General features: G+C 39.1%; 1 protein-coding gene and 1 pseudogene across 1 annotated transcript; both read left to right on the forward strand.

Annotated features, from left to right (window-relative positions):
- Positions 1–1,023: 1,023 nt before the first annotated feature.
- On the forward strand, positions 1,024–3,193 carry LOC125583101. Its single transcript, XM_048749665.1, has 7 exons — positions 1,024–1,227; positions 1,420–1,518; positions 1,805–1,930; positions 2,036–2,157; positions 2,228–2,317; positions 2,417–2,498; positions 2,579–3,193. Exons 1-7 carry the CDS (start codon positions 1,024–1,026, stop codon positions 3,191–3,193), a joined length of 1,338 nt encoding a protein of 445 aa, XP_048605622.1.
- Positions 3,194–12,224: 9,031 nt separating this feature from the next.
- Positions 12,225–15,418, forward strand: LOC106445257 (annotated as a pseudogene).
- Positions 15,419–18,388: the final 2,970 nt, after the last annotated feature.

Consider the following 18,388-nt stretch of genomic DNA (forward strand, 5'->3'; position numbering starts at 1 on the left):
AAACCCTACTGGCCTGAGCTCTTCGGAAGTGTAGAAGAGATGCGTGTGTCGATGGCAATTAAGATGCTTCGCAAAAAAACTGTTACCGACAAAGATATCCGGATGAAATTAGCCTGTCTTGCACTTGTATCATCTGTTTTGTTATCTACTAATCTGAAGATGAAGATGTTGAAGGAACACGCTGAGTTGCTTGAGGACATCGACGATTTCTTTGCTTTCCCGTGGGGTCGGCTAGAATTTGATATGTTGATGACTAGTATCAAAAAGAAGGATGAGATCTCCCTGTCCCAAAATTCAGTAGCTCTCAAAGGCTTTGCTTTGGCCTTGCAGCTGGTTATTGTCGAAGCTGTTCCTTCGCTGACCGAAGTAGTGCAAGAATCTTGTTCGCCATCAGAGTCAGATAGCGATGAATATGATGTTGATCGCGGTACAAGGAAGACAAAGAAGAAGACTTTAAGTCCTGCACATGCTCGCGAAGTTGACAAGAAAGAAGCGGTATCGTTCCTACTCGTATGTTCCACTCATATAAGATATGAAGTTATTACTCTATTAACCTGAACGCTGCTTTGTGGGTTTCTGCTATGTTAGGTTTTGGTGCGGAGTATAATACCTCAAGACCCAGCTAGGCCGGTGGACGAGTATGTGCTTGTATGGTCCGATGAAGTTGTTGACATAAAAGTATCGTTTATGCTTACTTGCACTAACGATAACCATGTATTTACAAATGATTTGTTCAGAGGAGGGGTTACCAAAGCTGATGTGGAAAGGATGCGTGAGAAGGCTAAAACAGCAGGGAAAAAGAAAGGACTCCCCAAGAAGGATAAAGATCCACCAGTTTGCATGGAAGACGAAAGCAGAATAACCTCTATTGTAAATGCTATACTGCGCCCCGAGCTTAACAGGATTGATGGGGATATTGCTGATGTTGTTTCCTCCCTGAAAGAGGTCTCTGCCGAGTCTGTTGGTTACGAAAAGAAGGTTATTGCAATAGTTGAAGGAATGTTTTAGTCTTTCAAGACTGAGATGATGAAATCTACGCCGGCAGTAAATACGCAATCACCTGTGCAGCCTCCGAAATCGACTGAAGCGTTTGAAGGGCCTGCAGATGAAGTTGTTCCTAGAAAGACAACTCCCATTGCTCGTGATGGTAATGATGAGATAATCGATAATGTGATGGAAAACCTTAGTCATTACTCAATGCCACCTGCTGCCGAAAACAAATGCCTCGTGAGTGTTTTCCCTTGAACTATTGTTATTTACTCTCTGTGTTGTTTTCCATGTATACTAAAAGCTTGGTAACTACAATTCAGACTAGTCACTATCTGTAACCTTATACTACTAGCCAGAACGTGTAGTTTGTAGTTATTGGTATCTCCGTGTTTATTATGTCATGTGCACGTGTTATTGTTCACATTTCAGGGTCCTGCTGGCAAATCATGTTTCCAGCAATCGGTCAACCCTTTCGATGGAACTGCGGAGGAGAACAACACTGGAAATGAAATGTTGGACACTCAACCCGTAAGTTTTGCAATTTGCTTCTTCCCTTTATAAAGGTCATTGGTGTCTTTTATGTAACCCCCTTGTGTATTTTATCGACATGCTAAGTCTCCCCTATCAGATAAGTTGTTTTTCAAAAGAAGGGATTACCCACATTTTCGTAGACATAGATTGTTTTTTAGATATTTTTCGATATTGCTTGTTAGACATCAATTACATGTATTCTTTGGGTATGAAAAATTCAATTAAAATATATAAAACCGGCAACTTGTCCCTGTCTTGCCAACCCCCGTTTGTGCACTTGCAGTTTGAAGCTGAATCTCCACACCCGCATCAGTTTAACATGCCTTCCAATGGAAAAGTGGGAGAATCGCGGGAAGATCACTCATCGAGGTCTGCTCATAGCCAGACGCATGAACATCTTAATCCAATTGTATGCTAACATACACTCATTAACTATTTAGTTCAGTTATTAGTTGGTTTGTATGTTTTTGTCTTACGCATGACATTATGTTTCTCATATTGTATTCGCATTCAGCTCCCGTCATTCTCACTTGGCCTCACTCAGGAGCTTGGTGGACATCATGATGATGATGATGATGAGATGGGAGAGAACGAAGATCAGCTTGGTGCTAAACACAATGGAGCCGTAAAAGCAAGGCCTTCGGACCGTCCCACCTCAGTTGCTCACCCACTATCAATGTGAAAGTGCCATACTTAACCGTGCCAGGGAAGGACAGATTTTCGGTAATGGTACTTATGATTTAGCAGATATTCATGAAAAGTACAACCGTCTGAAGCTTCTACTCAAGAAAGATTGGTATGAACCTTTACAGTGTAGTAATTTATTTCCTAGTCATTGCTATTATTAAATGTGTGCTAAAAATGTATGTGGTCCTGGACAATGTTTTCCTTTCAGCGTTATAAACGTGGCTGGTCTCTCCGTAACTGGCAAGGACATCACGGACATTGGAGAAAGAAACCGGTTTCTCCCAGGCAGAGTATGTAATGTTTGATTTCAAACCTATAATGTACAAAGTCTTGTTCACATATTTAATCACCAGTGTGCTGCTGTGTACAGGTTATGGACATTCTTATGAGGGTCGTTTCAGCATGTGTCAACAGCCAAATTTGTGCTATCTCCCATACCTCTGCCGTTTTTCTTGATAGTCGACTTCAAGTTTTGTTGTCTAGGAACTTTCCAAAGTTCAGGAGAGCAAAGTTGGGAACTCCGTATATTTTCACCAAGGCTCTCGTCGATATGGTGATGAAGAGTTTGAATTCTAATACTGCTGCCTCACGTTTCTACATGCCTCTCACCTTCGGGCGAAAACACTGGATCGGGATTTGCGTTGATTTCACTGCCGGGAAAATATATGTTCTAGACTGCAACCCTGAACTGACGAATGCGAATGGTTTAACCAAAGAGCTTGCTCCAGTAAGTGAAATGTTCCCATCCTTGCTGAAACACTGTGGTTGCTTGTCTGAGTATCTGGAGACGCCAGTTGTTGTTGAAACTGTCAAAGGGGTGGTGCACAACACCAACCCCGCCGAAGCGGCCATGACTGCTTGTTTGTTGATTCAAACTCATGCGCTGTATGGACCACAAACTTGTAGTTCTATCACTCCATCACTCGTTCCAGACAAGGCACAAAGGGCAGCTGTGATGATTTATGAGTTCCACAAGAATCTCTAGGGTGTTCGTCTGTTGTTGTTGTTAAACTCTGCTTACGTTTGAAGCCATAATCCCGTCTTTCATTTGCTGGATTTTTTAAGTCTGTCTGTTGCTTGTTATTATAACTATGATTTCTATCTTTACTCTACATTAATGTGCTGTTGGAATGGGTACTCTATGTTATTGTTCTAAGTACTAGTGTTTGTATCAGTACTCTTATCTCATGTATGTCTGTTGGTTGTTTTACTTCATGTGGTTTGTATCGTTACTCAACCACTTGTTAACAATTTTACACATGTAATGGGTCCAGTGTCACCAGTCATAAATCCTCAGTTAGGCAAGGTGTTTTGCAACCCCGCACAAAATATGTTATGATAGCCCCTAGCGTAGTTCACTTGCGAAAAACTATTCTAAAATTTGAAGCTTAAATTCAGATATAACATACAATTAAGGTTATGTAAGATAATAAACGGATATATGTGTACAAGAAAATTTTGGATTGTACCCGCAGCTTGGAATGATTCGAACGATGCACCGCTGTTTACTTAAAAAAATATTTCACATTAACATCTTACAGAGTGCCTTACACATATTTTACATTACACCTTCAAACTTAACATCCCTTCTACCCCTATTTTCAGAGGGAATACCAAAACGCATGATAACCATCTTATAGACAATACCATTGAACTTCATCCCACCCCCGCCAAAATATTACACATATGGGGATACCATCAACAACCAAAATACAACATATAACGATAGCATCGATAGACATATTTATATAAGGAACCTTCATGCTTCGCCTTCATCTCCTCCGTTGTTCCCCTCGTCTCCATGGGCCTGTTCGATGTTTTGAGCATTCTTTTCACCTGCCACCTCCTCTTCTGTTGCCATAGTGATCTGCCTCGACGATTCACCTGTATGTGTGTAAGAAAACCTGTGTTAAAGTTGTATGTTTGGATCGGTTTCTAACCACAACCATGGAAATAACTACCTTTTTCCAGATTGAGAGGGTTTCCCAAGGCAGTGGGTTCTATCTTGTAGAAGTTTGTTTATGTCCCCGTTTCGCCGATGGTTTTAACATGAGTTGAGGAACTGGTAGAGGATGCCTGAATTGGGTTATGGCTTCTGGGAAAAGCGAGAACATTTGAAGGTACTATATTGAGATCATTTGGTCCGTACCCCACGTATTTCCATAGATCCTTTGTAGCTGAACTGCATAGCTGGAATTCATTAAGCTTTCCCAATATTCTGGACGAGCTTCCATGTTTCCAAAATGGGGGGAGTAGCAGCCTGGATCATAGGCATGTGCAGGAACGAAGGTCCTGCTATGTACACCAGTGGGGACCGGGCGAAACTCTACAAAGTTGACTGTACTTAATGTTGGTGCTGCGCAAGAACCATTTATAACATAATCTAAGTTTATGAACTATAGTATCCGGTACGTTTCATAATAATAAACAATCAATTAGAAAATACGGTTATTTTTGCCTTACCATAACCGTTGGCCGTATTCATCCTTACTCTGTCTCCGTCTACGCGATTAACAATCCCTGTGCAACCAACAGACGGGACAATGTGATCTCCAGATTCAACGGTTGGTCCCAGATTGAGGTCAAGACTGTTTTTTGCTTTTTCTATCTCAAGCAAAAATCGGTAGAGAAGCACCATTTCATCTTCGTTAAATATCTCAGCCATTACGCTTTGACTACACAGAAACTCGTATCTGCAATGTTTATTTAGTAACCACAAATATTTATTTTTTTAAAAAAAACAACACGCTTACGAGTTCGGATGAAAGTTGTATGATTCCACGCAAAATATAAGAAGTATATACCCAAAACAGCGGCCATATGTTGCTCTTCGGTAACACCGTCGCCAAGGAAATGTCTACGTCCGATGGTGAAAGGCGATCTGCATCTGAACAGGTATGTTGCCACTTTCTCCGCCCCGAATATTACACATAACCTAGGTTCAGTATTCCACTCGTGAACGCAGATCATCATCTCAACGTCTGCAGTTGTCAGAATGTTTTGTGGGGGGGGGGGGGGAGATAAAAGATAATGATCTCTTCAACTATATATCACTTACCGTTTCTGAATTGTTAAGATTTAAAGTACTCCCAGTCAACTCCAGTTATTTTCGGCTTGCTGCCCTACTATCCGGTGTTTGTAGACTACTTTGGTGATGTAAAATAAGATTGTGGGACTACCTATATATAGCGAAATACATACTCAAACAACCGGTCTTAACCTACACTTGTAGGTTTAATCTGAGAATCTAACCCATATCTCCACATTTAATGTACGCAGCCGGGTAGGGTATCATCATGACTTACTTTTCTGACATGACAAAACATCTCTGTAATTCCTTTAATTATTTTTAGAGTCATTATAATCACGTTCTACGAACTCAAACTCTTCTTTGGTAAGCTAAGAAAACAAAATATCTTCACCAGTTAGTCAGTAAGTCTACGTGGCTTACCACTAACCTTGTTTGTAAATTCTGTCAAGTTTTGGAAACAAAATAATGTCAACTCATGCGGTCCATCAATTTAATTGCCACGATTTGTCTCTTGTTATTTTGTAGTTGTGGTAAACCATTAGCATTGGGAAGTTAATTTCTCCAAAATTATATTATAAATTTCATTCGGTCACTGTATTACTGAATGCATTAGGTTTTTCATTGGTTTGCGAAGCTTTGTATTTTGTATAGAACAATAGGAGGCTAGTAGTGAGGCTGTCTAAAATATTCAGCTAATAACAGAATAGCTGGATAAGATATTTTGATCCCAGCTATATCCAAAAAGTTTATGCATTCTAACTTCAGGTTCACTAGAATACCATAACCTTGAATATGATGTGTACTTCCTGATAAAGGTTTGGCCATTTCTATAATGAACGGATCTATACCATTACAGCCGGATAAGCAATTTTGCTCCCACTTACTCCAATTTTATTCCTAGCTTCATCGCCTTATATAATATACAGATCATAATTTTTATAGCCGGTAATCACATTCCAATTCTTATCTCGTTGCATCAGGCCATAATATATCCAGTTATGGTATCCTATAAGACACTACACTTCCTTATCGTGATGTCTAACCTTGCAGCAGGTTCATTGGTAGTTTTGTTTCGCATTAATTAAACGCTCCCAGTTAATTGTTTATAGCAACACGTTTTATAGACACCCAACAACTCCTTCATTACGCCTTAATATACTGTATATCATATGCTTATTTTACATACAATTTCACTTAACAAAGGAAAGTTATAATTATTTATTGTATAAACTCGGGATACTACAGACACCTGCCTCTACCCCGAACTGGTTTATATAATACATTGCCATTACTCAGGCTTTTATCCAGTTCTACAACCCATCCATTCTTCCATACACCTTCATTATCCGAGTCAACAACTTCCCTAACCAAACATTAACACACATCATATTGCCATTTTGCAAGTCGCTCGGTTATGCCCGGCGCACTTGCATCTACTGCACATAGTTCGTTTCTTCTTTCCTTGCATCTGCATAAAACAATATTTTAATTAGGAAAATGTGTACATATACTGTGTAATTAACAACTGAAACAACTAAGGCTCCACACAATTTAAATTAGTACGTAAAGTGTATAGACTACCTCAAATTCTCCTCTCGATAAAATCATGTTTTTCCTAGGCCTACCAGGTGGTCTCCTACTAGCAGGCGGGTTAAGTGATGCCTGGCTTTCAGATCCATCGCTCGATAAAATTTCAATGCTCTCGTACCCAACAACCGGATAAATTATTTCAGCGTATGCTGCTCTGTAGGTGCTCAAACTATAACACTCACCAACAAGTGAGTCCACCCTGATTTGGTACCTTGTAGCCGCAGCAAGGGCGTGGATGCATGGAATGAGGAGGGCTTGAAATTCAAAGCACGTACAGGTCTTCTCTGATAAATTAACATGACATGTGTTTCCCTCCTTGTCCCGCACCTCATATTCTTCTTCTGCAATGAGGGTTACCCAAAGGCCCCCACTCCGTTCGAAGTTTGCTGCCACTATATCATCCACATGTGGAGTCAGAATCTTATCGCCCTCCCTCTGTAGTTGCCTTCTTGAAGCAAACCATGACATAAGCTTTGCTCTTATGTATTCGATGAGTGAAAGTATTGGGTATTCTCTAGCGTCCCGTAAAACCGTTCCAGGTCTCTGCAACATTACTCGTCATAATGTTGTAGCGGTTGCCTTCGAACAGAGATCTTGCCCAATGTTGGATTCCAATGCCAATTAAGTACTCTGCACATGCAGCATTAACCTTTTTTATCTCGTTGAAAGTACTGTAAAACTCGGAACGTCGGAACGCCCTTGCTGCCTTCCCCACCAGATACCCCAAGTGCTTATCTTTGAAATACGTTCTAATATTTCTCTTTAGGTGGAGTATGCATGCGCAATGGCGAGCCATCGGATACACCTGCACCAAATAAAATTCTGGGTTGATTAATTACATCTTAAAATTTTATCTGTAAGTTATCTAGGGCCTTGAAACTATTAATTACGAGGATGAAATAAGTAATCTTACAAAAGCTTTTTTCGTTAATCATTTATGTCAATAATTTATATGCAAAATACCTTAGCAATGCCGTGGTAAATTGATGGATGTCGATCAGATACAAAATCAACTTCGTCGTTGTTTGGTATGAATTGGGATAGTTTCTTAAAAAACCATTCTCATGCTTTGTCATTTTCTCCATCGACAACTGCCACCGCTAATGGGAAGACTAGATAATTTCCATCTTGTGCTGAATCAGTCAGCAAACATCCAGCATACTTACCTCGGAGATGTGTACCATCAACTATTATAACCTTCCTCATGAATCTGTAACCTGCAATGCTAGCAGACAAAGCAAGGAACATATACTTGAACCTATGCCCTATCCGTTCCGTAAATTCGTTGTGTATCTCTGCAATACTTCCAGGATTAGCATGAAGTAGCTTCTCTAGGTAAGTCAGCAAGAGATTGTAAGAAGCACCAAATGACCATTTTGCATAGTCTAATGCTACCTCTCTGGACCTCCATGCTTTCCAATACGAAATGTGGACATCGTGATCGCCCTGCATAGCTTCCCTAATTTCATTAGGACGAGGGCCTCCCCCTCTACCCGCAAATTTAGCCCTCATCATCCCACCGATTACAGTGTGTGTTGCTTGTGATTGATACCCGGCACGATCGTCTACACTGCAAGAATGAGCTAGATTCACCGTCTTCACCTCATACAATTGTGTGTTTTTTAGGATGGCAGAATACACTCGCCAACTACAGGTGTGGCTAAAGCATCGGAGAACCATCCCACCCGGGGCAGAACGGGTATTCCGGAATCTGAATTTGTTACGGATTGCATACATCGCCATATGCTGTTTGAAATTTTCTCTACACTTGTATATCATCCCAACAAATACAACATCCGGATTGTTATTTCCTTCACCAGGACCTGTTATCATTAAAATATCAAGGATTTTTTCATCCAAATTTATAACTCATCTATACCAAACAATTCCTGTCCAACTGCAAACAATATTTAGTTATTTTGGTATATTTACTGGTTGCCGTACTCTACATTTCTGTAGTCAAATAATTATAATGTAGTTGCATTTTAATTAGCTTCAATACATATCACACGCACCTTGGTAACCTGCAATGTCGGAGGAAGAGTCGTTTATTATCACGCGGTCACTTCCCATAGGTGTGGCCATAAGACGGTTATCTGAATCATCGGTTACATGTATATAACTGTTATGCACTCCTTCTACTCCTCCGGTCTGCCTCTTCTCGTTTACTTTGGATGCATCATCGTCTTCTTTGGTCCTTATATTTACATAACCATATCCATTTGCACATCCTACTTGGGTTTTGAATTTATTTAACTCGTATAAATTCTAGGCCAACCTTCGTCACTGTTTTCAGCAACGGTTACATGTATAGGATTATATTGGGTGCCTCCCTCCACAGCTTGTCTTATATAGCCTGTTGAACCTGTTGATGATTGATCCATCTCCACAACTTTTTCGTTCTCCATTCCGGTTGCTTGTAAATTCATACTTACTTTTGTGCTTACACAATTTACGGGTTCCTCTCCATTAACCGACTCCGAAAGGCCTACCCCATGATTATACTCACCATTATTCGCATTTTCCCAATAATTAGGACCAATCTCCCCTTCTGGCCATCCAGGATTGAAGTATCTCGATCCATCATCTGCATTATCAGCTATTGGTTCATCATCTGCATCTCATAAAATTACAGTTAATTAAGTTAGTGACAGTATGTTGACATAACTTTTTTCACAACCGTTGTACTATTACATAGCTCTTTACACACATATATATGTCTGTATATATTCTAATGCTTAGTGTTAAGATAGTTGACATTCTTTAGCTAGGCCAATATGTTTACAATTTGGTTGGTACTTGTACGATTCTTGTAGAGCACGCGTTTGATATCGATGCTTGAAAACTTGCTATATACGTCACATAGTTTTCCCAGTTATTTATAATGATTTCCGTATTATACTTCAAATTATGTCTCCTTATTGGTTAGGTTATCCTATATCCGGTTTTCTCATCATTCGTATGACCATGAGCCGAGTAACATTTATTACTACTATCCGGATTTAAGTTATTCACCTACTGCATGAATACCCACAAACTTGACCGATCAGCTGTGGAGCCATATTAGATGTGTTACTGTACGTATGATTCCAAACATTTTAAATTATTGTTTAGTTATTAGAAGATATATCCGCTGCAATGATCCATGATAGTTGTATCAGACATGACATTTTATTATATTGAAATGTATTCAATAACGCTATAATTCGCGAGGGTGGTTTCATATACCATTTGTTTCGCATAAGGAAAATCCTCTGGCCATTTCAATCTCATACGAGAAACGGTATATGAGGAACAACTTCTCCTCGCTGAATAGATGCTTTAGTAAAGTATCACTACAGCGTATTATGTCTCCGGCGACGAGCCCTAGGCAAAGTCATTTATATTCAGTCATTCCCTTTAGGTATTGTCTTCCAAACAATCTAAGTTTTATGAAAAGTCGCATACTATACGAAGAATACCTCTTAGGGATGCAAAATGTTCCTCCTCCGTTACACTTCCATCCAAATATTTAACTTCACCGATATTGAAAGGACTTCTATAGAGGAACTGGTATTTAGCCACATTCCGAGCCCCGTATGTGATACAAAGTTGGACTCCGTTTGTCCATTCTTGAACACTCATCACGACCTCCACATCATCAGAAGTTACTATGTTTGATGGTTGAGAAGTTGATTGAATCCCATGCAACATTCCGTCAGGCAGTTGATATGTCAAAGCAACGGGGCATTCAGGTCCAATAACCAGCTCTTCGCATATGAGAGATGTAAAGGAGTCGATATTTTCGTTGGTGCGTGCAACTATATACTGCTCCACTACGCCAGAATCTCCCTCGAATTGCCAACAACCGGCCGCACTTTTATTCCACTTTCCAATTCTAATTCGTACAAGATGACCCATCTGCAGACAAAGTAAACGATGATGACCATTAATATAGAAATTATGAAACTTAATTACTGTTCCTCTGTTCTCCGAATAAATTTTCCTAGTATCATGTCATACTCAGGTACAAGGGTAGCATTAAATGACTAAAGTGGAGCACTCACCTATATTTTGTAGCCTCCTTCCCCAGCCCTCACAATTGATTACTATATTAAAGCGAGAACTGCAGATTTCTGGAAAAGATGTTGTGTCTAATCTATGGAACACCTTTACTCCTTATTTATAGTGCATTTTAGACTGAGGACCCTACATAAAACGTATGTATCTCATTAAGGAAGCGTGTCTTCTCCCCCTCCTTTAATTACCAAAGACTTTCGCTTGGATTGAAAGCATATATTTGATAAGTCCCCAATGAATAGTTACATATCACAATCTAATGAATAGTCACCAAAATAACGACAATCACTTGTTTTGACAGAAAATATCTAGCAAGCATTATTAACCTATCTCTCAACGCTGTCGTATAGAGATGTACTTATCGAATCTGAAATCTGTTTATCACCCATCATTCAATTCAGTCTTCGCTATTATTTACACGCCCATCTAAATTTATATCGAATATCTCGTCAACAAAAATAAAGTAACATCACAAGATCTAACTCGATACGTTAGTCTCGTTTTATAAATAAACCAGAAATTAATTTCTTAATGCTAATCACAACGTCCAAGACTCATTTTTAGTAGCACCAATGTTTAAACTCCATGCTGCACGTTCCTTCCTAGACACTTAAATAGGATAGCGGGAATACTTACTACTACCTTTCACATTTCACCATTTGCATCTCTACGGTGTAGCTGCCAAGAGATATGGCGGAACATGCATATGGGTGATAATGAGTAACCCTCTATCCCATCTCAGTGACTTTTACAAGTTTGCTTGTAAAAAGGAATATGACCACGGCGCATCTCTCAGATTTACTTAAACTTCACTCTATAAGTTGTATGTAATGGTGTATGATGACAATGGGTTTCTCCTCTATATATAGCCGGTCGTGCTTGTACCCACACCCCTAGATTATACTGGAAACAAATCCTATTTTACATGTGGTGTTATATACCACCACGTCTCCACCTTCATGGAACACGTATTGTCTCGTCAAACTTTAAACTGAATCTTGCAAGTTCAAGTGTAACCGGTTGCAGGTTTTTTGGGAATATGATAAGACTTATGGTTTAGAAGCCAAATCAGTCATTCCACCTTGGTAGAGCTACAAGTTCTCCAATTATTAAAAAATAAGCTTAGTCCTGCAATTTTGAAACTTGCTATGTATATTCAGCCTAACGAGCCTAAGAAAAATATTAGTATATTTTCTTAATTTACAATATCTTATTATCTTTTTTGATTATCTTTTAATTTACAAATTTTATTGGAAAACGGACAACATCCAACATGTTCATTTGTCAATGTCATTCAACAATGTACGGCAACACACACCAGGAGGGTGAAATTTAAGCAACATGTGTTAGAGAGAGTGCGGGAAATCTTGACCGCTAGATTCCTCCTTCAAATCAAAGTATAAACCTCGTTAGAGAAAGACCGAAGAGGACGAAAATCCCTAGAAAAAAAAAAGGATAACAACTTTGAAGTTGGGGAAGCAGTTTACATCCATGGCAGCTCGTAGAGTGTCTTCTCTACTATCTCGATCCTTTTCAACTTCCTCTCCCTTTCCCTTTCGTTCACAAGGTAACCCACACAAACCGAACAACCCCTGTTCCATGTCTCTGATTCAGTGAATCTCCGAAACCATCTTCATGTTTTGAACTTTGTTCCTCTGTTTCAATTAATCATGAAGTATATCGTCATATAACGTTATGATTAACCAGAAAGAACGGAACGTTTAATTATTTGATGTCTGGATCTATAGTTATGATGTATTAAAACATTACTATATACAGGGAGAAACTGTTATAATGCAAGTAGGGTCGTAAGGAGATTTGGAATCTCTTCTGCAGCTGAAAAAATCATACGCCCTTCGGTTCAAGTATCTTACACACAGCTCCTAATCGATGGGAACTTCGTAGACGCTGCTTCTGGTGAGTAAAGTTTTCATTTTTCGTAAATGCTCTGTTCAGAAACAGAGGAATAATTAAAAAAAAGGCAAAGTTTGAGTGTTGAGATTCTGTTTCCATGAGAACTGATCGTTAGTTTTTGGGGTTAGGTAAGACGTTCCCAACTATTGATCCACGCACAGGGGAGGTCATTGCGGATGTAGCTGAAGGAGATGCTGAAGATATTGATTGGGCGGTGAAAGCTGCAAGGAAGGCTTTTGATGAAGGACCTTGGCCTAAGATGACTGCTTATGTTTGTATTATATACTCTTCCCGAGTCTTGAAAGTTAATGAGATTTAATGTGATATGGGTCTGTTATTGGTTTGGTTTTAAGGAGAGGTCAAGGATAATGCTGAGATTCGCAGATTTGGTTGAGAAACACAGCGAAGATCTCGCGGCTCTAGAGACATGGGACAATGGGAAGACTTATCAACAAGCCAAAACAGCAGAGATTCCAATGCTCGCCAGATTGTTTCGCTACTATGCTGGTACACCACATCAAAATCTCTGGAATACTATGCTGTTCTGTTCTTGTGAATGAACGTTCTTTGGTTTTTCTTTGATGTGTAGGATGGGCGGATAAGATTCATGGGCTTACCGTTCCAGCTGATGGAAACTATCATGTTCAGACACTGCATGAACCAATAGGCGTTGCTGGACAGATTAATCCATGGAACTTTCCTCTTTTGATGTTTGCTTGGAAAGTTGGTCCTGCTCTTGCTTGTGGTAACACCATTGTCCTTAAAATCGCTGAACAAACTCCTCTCACTGCTTTCTACGCCGGCAAGCTTTTCCTTGAAGTAATTAAAATGTTCTTCATTTCACCTTCTATGTTCCATTGTTGATATTAAATAAAAGATCCATTTTAAGAATAACAACGTTTCTTGAATTGATATGATAGGCGGGTCTTCCTCTAGGTGTTCTGAATATAGTTTCTGGATTTGGTCCAACCGCAGGTGCTTCCCTCCTGAGTCACATTGATGTAGACAAGGTAGATATATACATTTTACTTTCTCTTAACTTCTTTAAGAGACTAAGCTTCTCTTACATTGTTCCTTTTCCTCCCTTGCTTTCACAGGATCCACTGATACAGGCAAAGTTATACTTGGACTAGCTGCTAACAGCAATCTCAAGCCAGTGACACTAGAACTTGGAGGAAAATCACCCTTCATCGTATTCGAAGATGCAAATATCAATAAAGCTGTAGAGCTGGCACACTTTGCTCTCTTCTTCAACCAGGTTTGGTCATTATAGTAGAAAATATATACACCTTTGCTTACTCGCTTTCTTTAGCTACTTCTTTCTTGAGGTAATGTTTTTCTTTGTATAGGGGCAATGTTGCTGCGCGGGGTCTCGGACGTATGTTCATGAGAAAGTGTATGATGAGTTTGTTGAGAAAGCAAAGGCACGCGCATTGAAACGTGTGGTTGGTGATCCTTTCAAGAAAGGCATTGAACAGGGTCCTCAGGTTACACATTCTTTGCATTATAAGGAGTTTTTTTATTATATCTTTTTTTTGTTTTTTTTTTGTCTTTTTTTGTTGATTGGTTTTGTGTAGATTGATTCGAAGCAATTCGAGAAAGTGATGAGGTACATAAGGTCAGGTGTTGAAAGCAATGCTACTCTTGAATGTGGTGGTCATCAGATTGGGAACAAAGGTTACTTCATCCAACCTACAGTCTTTTCTAACGTTAAGGTAACAGAAAAAAAAAAAGAAGCTTTTCAATGTTGTTTCATTCCAAGTCACTATGTTATTAACCGGTGATATCAAAAACAGGACGATATGCTTATCGCTCAAGATGAGATTTCGGTCCAGTCCAATCAATCTTGAAGTTCAGGTACGTAGAGCTGACACCAACAACATAGTAGATTTGGTTCAACACCGGTTACTAAATGGGGGGTTTGTTGGTGTTGGATTCAGGGAGCTTTACGCCCAATCATTCCGGATAACGCTTGCATCCTCTGTATTACCGCGGCTGTGAGTTAGCCGATGCTTATTCCCCTGATATTAAACAAATAAAGGATTTCTAATCATCTTGTTTTGTTATTTTATAATATAACGAACAGAAACCTATTAAAGATAGAGAATCCAGTTAGCAGTCTACCTGTTTATGAGGTATTTAGTGCTTTCGAAATCTAATACCTTATTTTTTTTAATTAATGGGTTTACCCATTTTTTGTTTGAGGTGAATTCAAAATTGTGGATGAGGTGATTAGGAGGGCTAACGAGACGAGGTACGGGCTAGCCGCAGGGGTATTCACAAAGAGTCTGGACACAGCAAATAGGGTCTCGAGGGCTTTGAAAGCTGGCACCGTTTGGGTTAACTGTTTCGACGTCTTTGACGCAGCCATTCCCTTTGGTGGTTACAAGATGAGCGGTAATAGTAGAGAGAAAGGTATTTATTTACAGTCTCAACAACTACTTGCAGATCAAGGCAGTTGTCACTGCTCTTAATAATCCTGCTTGGATATGATGGAGCTGTAGTTTGTTTCTTGCATAAATGTTCAAAATAAAATTAACAAGACTAAATGTTTAAATAATAGTCGACGGACTGTGACACTGTAATAAATGTCTAATCAAGTTCTCAGTTCTCACTGTTGTTTACCTCTCTTATCACACATTGTAAGCTTTTTACACTGGCACGGCGCTTTTCGAAAAACGGAAGAAGTTATCAGTCGAAGTTGAATTGGGGAAGACTATAGAATTTAACAGATAAATGTTCTATCAAAAGAAATGTTACCTTTTTTTTTTCTTAATTAGTACAATTCATAATAAAAATTAAAAATGAGAAGGAACGGTTGGTATTTGCTATCGCTAATCATCTAAATTTTTGAATATATTTGGATTTTATCCGCATATATTTCTCTATAGGTTATCTTTAAAAATATAGTATCTTTCAGAAAAATGAATGAAATACCATCAATTTTACCACATTTAAGCTATGGAATAAGTCTTTATTGAGTTTTTTTTTCTTTTTTAACACATATTTCATTGATCATAAAAGCTGTTAGTTGGGAGCTATAATTGCTCCATCAACCACAATTGTTTCAACAGCAATCAAAGCTTACTTTCCCAACATATCAGCCTGGCCATTTCTCGAGAGAGAGATCCCGACGAAAGAAATAAACTCGAAAATAGAAGCAAAAGATAAGATGTCTGCAACTACTCCATAGAGCTCCGGTACGCAGTTCCCCGAGTTAACGACTTTGATCAGTTGTGACGAGTCCGATTCGAAGCACACGGCCTTCAGCTTCTCTCTATCGAGTTAACGGCCCATAAGTCTTTATTGAGTCTATTATATGTGTTTGGAGTCTTTTTAAGAGTATTTCAGGTCCATGAGCGTTTTGGAAAACTTTAGAGATTTTGAAGCTATTTGAGGTGCATAACTGCACAGACGCTCAGAAGTTTAGCTGTGGATGGAAGCCTTTCCACGGTGAGAATGACACAAGATAAATTATTGAGTTAGCTTTCCAGTGCCACTGGTTTGAGGTCCATCTGACAGTTAGATCTAAAGTTATGTTCGTTTTACAGAAGAGTGGTCTTTCTGTCTCGTGAGAGGTAGCTGCCGAAGATATGAAGGAGTGTCGATCGACACTAATACCTTGGTGTCAAACGACACTGATGCGAGAAGACGGGCCAAGTCTATTTCCTTACCGACATGGGCCCATAAGTCACTACAAATTACAAAATTTCCCATGGACGACTTGATACCTAGTTTTTATAGTTTTCTAAGCCATCCTTGAGGGCTATATGCTTTATTTTATTATGAATTTTAGGGTTGGAGAGAAGATCAGTTCTCCTTCATAGACTGATTCAAATTCTTTTGGTTTTATCGTTGAGTTTATTATATGATATCTATTCAGACTATGATTTGTGTTATTGCATTTATGTTATTCTCTTGTTAGATCTAGGAATTTCATTAGCTTAATGTCAAACTGATAATTTATTAGGATTGCTAGGGCTTTTCATGAATCCTACACCATGGTGGCTTGTAAAACTAGGATCTAGACTTGTTGAAATTGCATGAGAGTGTAGCTGATTATTTGAACCTAGAATCATAGGACAATTGAGAAGCATGAGAGTGTAATCAATTAAAGGAACTGAACTCTGATGGATTAGAGTTGGTCTAGGAATTTAGTTGAACAATATCGATCTGAGCATTAATGCTTGTTTAAAGAGGTATCGATCGACACTCCATAAGTGTACAGATCGACACTTTGTTCCGTATTTACATGCGAGAGTATAACTACAGATTTAAGCATGTAGGCTCGCAACGAGAGCTGAATATCTTACAATTGAATTCGAGTTCCAAAATTTAACCCATAAAACCCTTAGCATCCTTGATTATAGTTTTGAATCTCTTTATTGATAAATTTCTAGATCTAGCGTTTATTTCTAATATCTTACAAACGGTTCTATCTATTTATTGCTTTGTTTACTATTATTATATTGTTTGCCTAGCTTGATCTGCAAATCAAGTCTACTGTGTGAAAGATAGAGTCTCCGTTGATTCGATCCTCAAGCACTACATCGAACCTCTTATTTGAGAGAGTAGCTTGAAGGTTAATTTGAACATATCAAATTTGGCGCCGTTTCCGTGGACTCTAATCACCATTAGACTAGGTGTAGGATTTCTTCTAGAGTTTTTATTTATATTTTAACTGATTTTATTTTATTTTTCTTTTGATTTTCAAGTACATACATCTTAGTACCAGATACAACAATGAAAATAGGCCTATTGGATCTTTTAAAGCAGGAGCCTGCTGATTTACATGTGATCCATAAGTCTATGAGGTTAGTGTTGATCAACATCCTCCAAGCAGCGATCGACACCGCAGAAAACCAAGTTTTAAGCATGCTTATCCAATGTCGATCGACACCGCTCATGGAAAAACAACGAAAGTCGAAGTGCTCATACTTGAGGCTGATAAGAATGGGGTCTTACGAGACAAAGAAGGTCGTGCACAAAACAAATATGGCCAATTGATAGATGCACATGAGGCTGCAATCCCTGAAGCTACTGTTGTAGTTGTGAATGTTGGGGTTTAACGACAGAGGGCACTTAGAGACTACAACAGTCCTGAAGGTCCCATTGTTCTACATCGTTCTACTATATGCTAACAGGTATGTGATTCATCGTTCTACACTCGTGGTCTTCATGAAGATCCCATTGACCATCTCCAATCATTTGAATATCTAGCATCGACCATTAAGTTCAATAGAGTCTCTGAAGACTACTACTTCTGCAAACTATTCCCTTACTCTCTTGTTGGAGAAGCAGCATGTTGGTTTAAGAAGTTTCCATAAGGATCTCTCCATATCTGGAATCACTTTAGAAAAAGGGGGGGGGGGGGGTTCAAGTTATAACCAAGAAATAATTCATGTATATATTTCACAGAAACGTGAAATCAAAGTAGGTGCGAACGCCTTCCTCAACAACTTTCTCTATGAAGCTGCTGCGACTCTAGAGATTGAGATTGAATCTATGCTGAGATATATGGTAGATGATGATGGATGGCATGAATATGGAGAGCTGAGCTGAGCAGACGAAGCTGATATTGTTGAC

This window comes from Brassica napus, chromosome C3, assembly GCF_020379485.1.
Source record: "Brassica napus cultivar Da-Ae chromosome C3, Da-Ae, whole genome shotgun sequence".
Classification (NCBI taxonomy): Eukaryota; Viridiplantae; Streptophyta; class Magnoliopsida; order Brassicales; family Brassicaceae; genus Brassica; species Brassica napus.